We start from the raw sequence: 11,218 nt of genomic DNA, 5'->3' as shown, positions 1-11,218 counted from the left end.
CCGCTACCCTGATTAAAAAAGAAAGATAACCTTACTTCCTTGCTGGTGTGATGCCGATCTGTGCTCTCTTTTGTTGGTGTGTGTTTGTCTGACGCTGGTCTGATCTTTGTATATGCATCAGCACCAAAACTCAAGATAGCTGGTTTGATTGCAATCCAGCAGTTGAAAATAAAATTAATTGAAACCACCACCTTCAACATTTCTTGATCACAAAAAAACAGATAGTTAAAATTCATGCAAAAATAGAATATAGTATTCATTAAGTGTAAATGCAAATATTTTTGAGGAAACGCCTTTTTCCGAGGGTTCATGAAGGCAACATGACGTCACGTTGGTGTTGACCGAGCAGCACTGTCTCGAAGCTGTCTTTATTCTCATAAATTCAATAACATGCGCAACAACATCAGTTTTTCTTCATCTTTTCTATCTAAAGCACATAATAGTGTTTGCCGTCCTTAAAAACTTTGAATTTATTGTGTTGCAAGTCAGTCTATAAATTCACAAATGATATGAAAAAACTACAAATACAAGAACACCAATATAATAAGATATGCGTAAATGCCATAATAAAAGCAATTTTTTTTTTATTCGGGTAGTGATAAAACTGTATTTAATGTCTATTTAGAAGACAAAATAGAAATTTATAGGATTACTAAAATTGAAATTAAACAGATTCTTGCAACATGGTCAAATAAATTAGAAACACAAACAATAACAAAATCAGCTCACTACCATCTGAAAAAACCTTTCAAGAATTAAAAGATTTGTGACTGAACAAGATTGAGAGAATCTTGCTAATGCATTTATTTTCAGCAGACTTGATTATTGTAACTGCAGTGTTTACATGTCTCGGTAAAAGAATGTGTCAGACAGCTGCAGCTCATCCAGAACGCTGCAGCCAGAGTGCTCACCAGCACAAAGAGAGTGGAACACATTACACCTGAGCTTCAATCTCCCCCATTGGCTGCTTGTGTGTGAATGGACTGACTTCAAAATCTCTGAATTGTTCCTGGCTAAATACATCTTATATTTACTAATATAAACCATCCAGACCCATGTAGTGCTCAGGAAGAGGTTTACTAAGTTATGCCAGAAAAAACAAGATGAAGCAGCTTTCAGTTCCTCTGAATCAAACTTCCTGAATACCTGCCGACTGCTTACTCACTCTCTTCTTTTAAATCAGGCCTTAAAGCATTGTTATTTAATCATGTTTTCCAATAAACAATATATCTGACTTATTTTATTGCATTTATCTCTATAAAGTTTTACTTTATTTATTATTTTTACACCTTTCTTATTATCACTTAAGATTAAGATTCTTAATTGTCTTGTTTTAATGTGTTTCCTATATTGCCTTGTAAAGCAATGTGATTTCCCTTGTGTCAGAATTGTACTATATAAATACATTTTCCCTACCTCGCCAAAATCTGCATTTTGTCAATACCCATTTCACATCCTCGTGTGTTTCACTGGTTTATATATTTATAGTTGATTTACTTTAGTATCTTTAATTATCGTGTAAATGACATGTGTGTTTGTATCTTATTCCATGATTGTCTCGACATGCTGCTTCAACAAAAGAATTCCCCACACTGGAAGAAATTAAAGGGCTTTCCTGCACTGCTCATTTTCTACCGCCAGGTGGCAGCACACGACAGAGCACCGTCTGTTCTGCCGGGAAGCGGAAAAGAAGAAGTGAGGATTGAGTTTTCTTCTGCTGCCTCTGAGCGTACACAGCTGCAGCAGCGCAAGAGTGAACCAGCTCTTCCTTCAATCACTCTTTTTTTCTTTCTCCTTAACGTTTAATAATTTTCTCAGAAGCGGTTTTAATCCTGTCAACCCTCGAGGACTCGACCGAGAAGAACTAAAGACGTGTGGGGGCTCAGAATTTTGACAAACGTCCCTTTTTTTTTTGCTCTGCCTCCATTCGGCTTGGTAGCCTGTTTGCCTTCACAGACATTTTCTGCGGCCCAGGGAAACATGAGCTTTTTATTGTGAGTTTCACTTTTGTTATTTATTCAAGTTTGTGCTCTAATATTGATGTTTTGGTGTGAGAAATATCAGCAGTGCCGCCCGGCTTGGACGCTAACGAGCAATAGCATAGCATGGGCTAAGACTACTTCCTGGCACCATCCACATAATTCTTTTAGTACAATAAAGTGCACATTTCGGTTATTTCGGTTTCTCCATTTGTTATACAACACGTGTAAATCGTATTCCACGTGGTATTGGAGTTGTATCGTGTTCAGTGCAGACTGTAGAGCGAATAGATTCAAGCAGTCTTCAGTCTGGCCTGTATATTTGCTGATGGCTGCTATTGGCTAATTTAGCCCCGGTGTGACTAAACGCAGCTGCCTTCTCTCACCACGTCATACCGCTTCACACAAGTGTGTATTTTCAATATTTGGTGAGCTGCTGAATGATTTAATTGATTGTTAAAATCCCACATTGGAGGAGAATCCTCTACTTCGAGGGTGTGTGGTTTCAGTTTGTCTCTTTGGTTTACGTTGTCTCTTGCATGCAAGTGCTCAACGAGTAAAGATCGATGTTTTAAGCTATTCAAGTACTTTAAAAGTGTTAAAAATGCACATTATCTAACTTCAGAATAGCGTTAGAATAGGTCCTGTATATGTTGTGCACATAAGAAATAATCTTATCCCGCCAGGGGATGATACAAAGACATCATCTGCTTACTTCCTCAGGGTTTCATGTTTCTATGATCAATATCATATCTCGTGAGACTTAAATATGGATGAAGGCCTTTTACAGATGAGAATGTTTGCACTTGAAACTCTCATAAAAAGTGGTTAACTGATCTTGTAGGACTACCAATATTGCATTTCACCTGATTGTTTGTGTTTTTAGATGCCAGACTTTGTTGCCAAACACTAACCGATAAGCCCTTATTTAATCTTACACTGACCAACAACAGTCCACAACGTGCAACAGTTACTCTGTGTGTAATGTTATAGTGTAATTGTGACATTTAAAACAAGGGAATTACATTTTTATGATCAATTAAAGTCCACCGCCTCAACTTGCCAGAGGATCGAGGTAAAGTGAATTAATTCTGGGAAATCTTGCCGAAGTTAGATCTGGACCTATATGAATGCTGATGATCTTTAAGAACAAGACTGGGCGTCACTCCTATAGAACAGATGTTTGTTTTCTTTCCCTGATTGTACAATAAGTCCTGGTATTCTAACTTTCTCATGTCTTTTTTCCAAGCAGAGATTATTTAATTTGGATAATATAACCGGTTTTGTGTGTGCTTGCAGTCAAAATACAAAACCTTTAACAGAGAGTTCAAAACAAGAAAACTAGACAGTGACCTCTTAGAAATGTGCAGTGTTTTGGCTTGTATTAATTGCCTAATGTATATTTATTGAAAATGCAGAGTGTTTAGTTTTCAACAAATCCATTGTCTTTTTGGCTGCTTTTTTCACTGCATGTTTATTTTAAGCAAACTTCTTGCTACACTAAAATGTATTTGTCCTGACCAAAACTCCACAACCCAATAAGGTCATATTAACTAAAGAGGAATTCGGTGAATCAGAAGCAGCTAGAATCAGAATTTTAGACCAATAAATTGGACTCATAACAAACAAATAAGTTTTGTTGATCTTCTAATTGTTAAAACTCATTTTATAATTTTTCATAAAATGCAAAAGCATGCCTGAATGCATGTGTTGTTTAACACTTTAGGTATTGCTTATTCAATGTTCGTGGATGTGACTTCCAGTTCAAATGTTAGAATATCTGTGGTTTGTCTATATTGAATGCAGTTTTGTTTTCCTGAATTGATTTACTTTTCTTAAGGATGCGTATAATATGGAGTGTTTTATTTTAAATATAGATTGAACTGTTATGAGTAACAGGCCATGCTGTGAATACTCCAAAATTCCTGTTTAATGGGGCAGCGAGACTGTTGAATGCAGCACCCACCCGTATGGCCTCATTATACACAGAGCGACTCTGTTGTGGTTTGCCTGCTTGATTCTGCTCAATTTCGGCAAAACAAATGCTTTTGCCATCAAACCATCTAGATTTCATGAGAAAAATCGGCCTTTTTAGGGCTTCTGTGAGCTCATGATTGCACATCGTTTATCACACTGTTTGTCTCTGTCTTCAAAATGTGACTCACAGTGGAGTCCGTGGAAACAAAACGTTCAAGCCCAAGAAGAATATCCCGGAGGGTTCTCATCAATACGAGCTGTTGAAACATGCAGAGGCCACGCTGGGAAGTGGAAACCTGCGCATGGCAGTGATGTTGCCCGAGGGGGAAGATTTAAATGAATGGGTCGCAGTCAACAGTAAGTACAATTTCACCCTCTTTTGTTTCTCTACCCTCACTTCTCTGATTCAGTCTCTTGAATAAGATTCGTGTAAATTTACCTCAACACACCCTTTTAATTTTCTTTATATCCGTGTGTCTCGTTGTAGTGTGTACATTTCGGTGCTTCTCGTGGGGCTTTCCCGAAATCTCATTTAGTCCACATCACGACTCGGTCCAGATTGAACTATCAGGGTGTAAGATCTTGGCATTCCCTCTAAAGAGCATGTGCTTTCAGGCTGGAAAAACCATTGTGAATGTTAAAAGGCCCCCATTGTCTGTGCTGTGAGAGCCTTGTTTGCTTTCCTCTAAATTGAGACAAATTGACGGTCAGTCGAAGCTTAATTTCCTGTTGCGATGGATTGCCTTCAAGGGTATAAGATCCTTGGTGTCGAGGCGCGTTAATAAATGACTATTTGAAAGTGTTTTGGCTTGCTGTTAAGAAAAAAATTTGTATCACACACACAGATTATTATTTTCTATGTTTACACTGCCATAATTGAGTCCTCCAGATTAATTTAAGGGTTGTTGCGATAGACGTTTTTGAGTCGGCATTACACAAGCCGCTTATTCTGACTTCCTTTTATTGTGCAACTTTGAAGTGCTGTGAGCAATGACTTCTCCCATGATTGCAGCTCACAAGGAGCATTTCACTTCTTCATTTACTTCCGTCTTCTTAAGTTGTGAAAGATGACGAAGGAAGACTTTGTCTACAGACAATGAATGGACACTTGTAATGTTGAGGAGTTGAAACCTGTCAGAAATGACACATTTAATCTATTCACCATATGATTGAATCATTTTTCCCGATGGGTATTTCTGTGATTTTCTTTAAAAGTTTCTTGAGTGGGAAGAAATTAAATGCAGAAAACACTTGTGCACTCCTAAAGTGTAGAAAAATCAACTATTAGTTTTTGTTGATATACACAACCATAATCTGCCGTCGTGACTTTCTAGGTCATCTCCTCTTGTGCCAAATGATGCACTTTGTTGTCCGATGGCTGCACATCTACTTTTATGAGGACTAACACAGCCACTCTGCGACCGTGCTTCCTCTGCTTTGAACGCAGCATATCTTATCTGACTGTAGCAATCTCAACATAAACAGCACTTTTGGCTTTCCGCTTCCGACCGGCAACATATGAAAGACATAAAACTGTACACTTGTGGCATACGGAATGTTTTGGTTTGGATAAAGTGTGGATCAGAAAGAAAGCTGGTAACTTCTTGAGCCGAACCTCACACGGCGCATATGCCATATCAGCTGCTCCGAGTGTTTCTTCTGTCGGTGTGATTAGCAAATGGAGCACCACCTCTGCCGCTGCCAACACTCAAAATGGATCTCCTCAACTGATGGAGAGGCGAAGTTGGCCGCATGCCTCTGGGAATGAATGATAACACAGTCGATGCCAGATAGCTTGAAGTGTGCTTTGGTCTACAGTTTGAAGTAAACAGTAAAGTGGGTGCAGGGAAAACTCACACCAAGTTAGCACACATTGTATGTGTACACCCTTTTTTGATTATATTCCCCGTTTGTTTATTTATATATTTTTGTTCCTTTCAGCGGTGGATTTTTTCAACCAGATCAACATGCTGTATGGCACCATCACAGACTTTTGTACAGAGGAAAGCTGTCCCGTCATGTCTGCAGGGCCAAAGTAAGTGCACCTCTTCACAGTTCTTGGGCTTATTAAAAAAAAAAAAGCAGCCTGCAGCCATGCCTTCATGCTACAATTCTTTAATGCGGTCGGACAAGGCTGAACAGGGTGGGGCGAGGAGTTGAGTTTTGCAGAAATTGGCACACTTGTTCTCGTCGTAATGGTAAACACCCCATGACACAGCTCTGACTGGCTCATCTGCTACTTTCATGTTTACCTCTGTGATAAATGATTCAGATCGACTTTGTTGGAGCAGTCAGTGTCGTAAAGAATAAAAACATCTTACTGCCCATTGAGGAAAATCAATTTGTCTGACATATAATGAACCCGGGTGTAATTCTTTCATATCGTCCGTGTCTCTGGCAGGTACGAGTATCACTGGGCGGATGGAACCAACATCAAGAAGCCCATCAAATGCTCTGCTCCCAAGTACATCGATTACCTCATGACCTGGGTGCAAGACCAGCTCGATGACGAGACGCTGTTCCCTTCAAAGATCGGTGAGATTTACCAGCTGATTGCTCAACTTTCAAGGAGAGCTTGTTCATTCATATGTAGAGTTTGCCTCATTTAACTCCCTTGATGGCATCGTGACAGAGCTGTCCTCGAATGAAATGAGCTGTAACTGAGTTTGTAGAACATAGAGTTGCTCATTTATGTTAAAAATGTTGAGAACCTTCCACATGATCTGTTTTGGTGGAGGAGCAGCTCAACGTAATGCAGTAATGTGTTTTTCAGAGATTCTGAAATAGCCCTTCTCCACTGTAACGGCACAGGAACGTTTAAAAGAAGCAGCGTCTCCATGCACACCTACACCCTCCTCTGCCTCCCAACTCGTTGAGGCTTGTGCTGTCAGGGTGGGGCTTTGTTTTTTCTGGGTGGCAGCCAGCGTGGATTAATGTCTGATGGACCGAGGACATCTTCAGTGGAAAAAAAAAAAAAAAAAGTGAACACACTCCCCTGGAGTAACAAAATTAGCGTGATTGTCAGTGATATCTAGAGCTATTATTCACCGTACCAGACGTACTTCCAGCATTCCACCATTTTCTTGGTAGAAGCTTCGACTGTGCTGTGATTAAACGATGTACATCTACCTGTTGTACCCATTAGAGCCTTTCTTTAAGAGAATGTTAAGTAGTGAGAGATATAAGTAGCTTCTTTATCTATTGGTCAGTAGTAATGTTTGAATAATTAATACCGAGTTGTAGCGTTGGTGGATTTCCTCACTCAGCTTCTGCTCAACACACCTGAAACGCCACAGAGCTGAGCGGCTGTACCACGGCAGCGTTTTCCTCCCCGCGGATGAAAACCTGACACGTTGTTGGTGCTGGGTGTTTCTGTGTTGTTGTCATAATTGTTAGCGTTTCCCTCACGTCGTGTCGTGGCCTGTCTGTGGAGACAGCTGCAGGAGAACAGAGGAGCTGGATTCTAATTTTCTACTGGCTACAACCAAAAAAAAAGAAACACCCATCAAATCCTGTGTGGTTGAAGAAATGGTTTTATGTCTTTGCCTGTCCTCACTTATGAGTACGCCTCACGAGATAAAACAGGCATAAAGGAGAAATTGACCTTGGTTGAATGAAAGACTGCCTGAACAGACGGTGAAAGTTGTTTGAAATGATTTGATCAGTTTTAATCGAACCCTCTCTTGTCCCCAAGGTGTCCCCTTCAAACGTAACTTCATGTCCGTGGCGAAGACCATCCTGAAGCGCCTGTTCAGGGTCTACGCTCACATCTACCACCAGCACTTCGACTCGGTCATGCAGCTGCAGGAGGAGGCCCACCTCAACACATCCTTCAAACACTTCATCTTTTTCGTTCAGGTAAAACGTTGATCTGACTTTTATGTTTCGCTTGAGCGACTTGACCGAGACGAACCGCAGCTTGGAGTGGTGACGTGACGTTGGCTTCTTTTTTTTCTCTTTTGCAGGAGTTCAACCTCATCGACAGGAAAGAGCTGGTCCCACTACAGGAGCTGATTGAAAAACTGACAACCAAGGATAGATAAACGGCAATGGAATCCTTGTTTTATTGTTCTTCTAGTTTTTGCACAGATGCCCACCCCACCCTGGCTGTATGTATGCAGTATATACTATATTTCCATTTGGGGAAATGTTTTTAATAAGGCCAGGAAGCAGGAAGGGTCTCGATAGGTTTATGGCACCAGGACTAATGTTATCAGGGATTACACACTTAATTTGAACAAACTACAGATTAACACAAGAGAGAAATCCCAGTATTCAAGTCATGACATACATTTAGGCTAATGTACACATACATTATGCTCAGTAGTTTTCTATTAGACGCCACAGAATTTTCTTCTCTTGGATTCATGGCACATGTGACATTTTCATGCTTTTTTGATTTTTCTTTTTTTACTTCCAGCTCACTCACAGGCGAGAATGGTGTGTAAGCGAAGCAGTTGCTGTATTGTAGAGTGTTATTGGTGTGATAGAGTTTAAGCCAGCATTAAAGCCAATTCAACAATAGTGGATAGTTATTTTAGTCCTGAATACACATACATAAATATATATATATATATATATATAGAGAGAGATAGAGATGGTTCTGGGTCTTGGCTTTGCTACTATTCACATCTGTAACAGCTGATATTTGTCAATACAAAGGAAATCCTAAGTGCCTAGCATGGCTCATAATTGCCCTATATAAACAGTGAGGAGTGTAAGAAGTTAAAGGCCATATACCACTGATACAATTGACATCAACTGAAATATTCCGTGTCGGTTTAGGTTTATTTGGATCTAAATTCCCTCTTACACCCCTTTTCTGTTTCACCTTAGGGCCACTCGGCGGCTATATTGAGTTGGAGTCTGTTTGCCAGGAGTTCTGTGCAGGTCATGATAAATGAATGTGTCGGAAGATATAGAAGTGAGAATACTGTCGTGTTGGTAAAAGTGATCGCGTCGCCAACTGACATGCCCCCCCCCCCCCCCCCTCCAAAATGTATTGAGTAGCGACAAACTTTTCGGAAAAGTCTGCGAGGGATCTGCAACCATAAATTGTACATAAGCGTTCACAAAAAGACCCGTGTTGGAACTGCACTGATTAAACAGGAACAAGCATTTTGAATTAGGTACTGGTGCATCTCCGTGTTATCTCACTAGCCATAAAGCACTTTGAACAATCCCCCACCTCGCCTCCCGACCTCTCTTGCCTGAATGTCTCTTCTGCATAGACTGTGCTTTGTGAGAAGCTGTGTCATGTGACTGATCAGCGCTGGTTTCCTCTCCCGTATTTCCCCCCCAAGTGAATGTTGAATGGCTTAACCTCTGACATCGGCGACAAGGCACAAGTGTGAGATTTGTTACGCTTTTTATACAGTCTCAGTTGGTGTGTTGCTGTGCGTCGTGCGGCAGATGCATGACATCCCCACCCCCGCCCCACCCGCCCCAACCTCGATCTCAAAGTGTAGTTTACTATGCAATAATTGACATGACACTAAAACGGTTACCGGTTGGCTCATTCGTCCTTTATACCCGATATTGCCCTTCCTTTATAGTGCGTAATTCAGGTGTGTGATTTAAGAATTAGAATTGCTTCTCTGTCAGCTTTAGTTTTAAAATGAGTGACGTGAACGTTTTACATCTGAAGCCTGTCGGAGAAGTGTGAAACTTCAAGGCACGTGTGTAAATACTGAGGGTTAGAGCTGTCTTGACAGTAATTTTAAGCAAGCATGGAGTGGTCGCTTTTGGTTTATTGAATGCATCGAGTCTTTTTAGAGGCTGCTTTCTTCCTCCCCATTTGGATATTAAAGATCTCGTTTGTTTTTAATTGTTTAGTATCTTTTTTTTTTTTTTTTTCTTCCTCCCTCCCCTCACTTCCTTAGCCAACTACTATGAATGTTACCGCTCACCAGATATCAGAAAATGTAATAACAATCTGGTCATCCTGAAAGCATCTCATCCTTATGAAATGCCCGCAACATAGCCTATTGCCTACAGTTTTATTTTTTCCTTGACTGTAATAATTGATGAAATGTTTGTACATAATGGCTTGGTAGGGGTTTTCAATGCTACTGAATTGATTTATGCTGTTTACAAGGCAAATAAAGGTGGTCTTGACTCTTTGAATGAATCGCAGTTTTGTTCACTTGTGCAGAGATGAGATGGTTTTTTTTTTAATTTACCCAGCAGTCTGGACATTTGACATATAGGGCATAAATCTTAAGTTATTCAAGGAAGAATATTGTGCATGAAAATACCAACTGTATCACTTTTGTATGATATAATCACATTTTTTGTTCTTACATCCTTCAGTTCTGTCATCTTGAGTTTATAGAGAATGAATGCACAGTGAATAGAAATGCATTTTATCACAGTTCAGTTTTTTCAGATGTATAATTATAATGTGACTTTACCATTATGTAATACTGACAGAAGGCAACTGGTGGCTCTACATGTATGCCGCAGCAGAGAAAAATGGACCTCAAACAAGAGTCCATGTTAAGAAATAAGTTCAGTGAAACGAAGGGTCTGATCTGAAGATGATTAACTCTGTCTGGGCTTACATGTAGAAACCCGAATACAGAAGATCTGAGCTGCTTCTCCTGATTTGTTACAAAACAACCTCCATGCAGGATCCTTCATAAAACGCAAGTGACCTGAGAAGAACCAAAGGTGGTCATACTAATTTCTATAATGCAACAAGTGATCGGATAAACAATTAATTTCTTTTTTTGCTTTTTATCTTCAGAAAAGAGCAATTTGCAGCGTGTGAGCCACATGTAGCCCTGCTCACACAGGGTCATTTCCCCCCCAAATAAAAATTATTAGCTTGATAGGTGGGAAGGAAGAAGAATCAGTTTACAAGATGTGAATGGTAATTACTATATAAATACTGAGTTAAGTGATGCATTCATTTTTAATGTGAACAAAAAAACCAAAAAAGTCTTGTTCTCTTCATATTGTGTGGCTCTGCAGCTGCACTACTGCCAAATGTGAAAGAAACGTAAGGATACAGCTCTCAAAACTAGAGGGCCATATAATAATCTAAATATAATAAACCATGAAACACTGTGACCGAGTTGATCACATCACATTAGTGCAAGTTTAGAAACATGTTCAGTCCCCCCCCCCCCCTTACATTATAGAGTAAGAGTGGTGGTCAATAGCAAGGAGGCAATCATTTACAAAAATCCAGTAAAATGTGTTTTCAATTTAGAGACCTGTTGAACTGAAAATGATCCTTTTATAGTATAATGCTTCTG

At 39.8% G+C, this 11,218-nt stretch overlaps 1 protein-coding gene across 1 annotated transcript; it reads left to right on the top strand.

Moving 5' to 3' along the window:
• Positions 1 to 1,697: 1,697 nt before the first annotated feature.
• LOC308118073 (MOB kinase activator 1B) lies at positions 1,698 to 10,082 on the top strand. Its single transcript, XM_080477297.1, has 6 exons — positions 1,698 to 1,994; positions 4,147 to 4,313; positions 5,898 to 5,991; positions 6,358 to 6,491; positions 7,651 to 7,814; positions 7,922 to 10,082. The coding sequence occupies exons 1-6, from the start codon at positions 1,981 to 1,983 to the stop codon at positions 7,997 to 7,999; spliced, it is 651 nt and encodes a 216-aa protein (XP_080333423.1). The 5' UTR covers positions 1,698 to 1,980; the 3' UTR covers positions 8,000 to 10,082.
• The last annotated feature ends 1,136 nt before the right edge of the window (positions 10,083 to 11,218 follow it).

The sequence above is a fragment of the Lipophrys pholis genome (genome assembly GCF_963383615.2).
Source record: "Lipophrys pholis genome assembly, chromosome: 12".
NCBI classification, from domain to species: domain Eukaryota; kingdom Metazoa; phylum Chordata; class Actinopteri; order Blenniiformes; family Blenniidae; genus Lipophrys; species Lipophrys pholis.
This window is presented reverse-complemented; position numbering and strand designations above follow the sequence as displayed.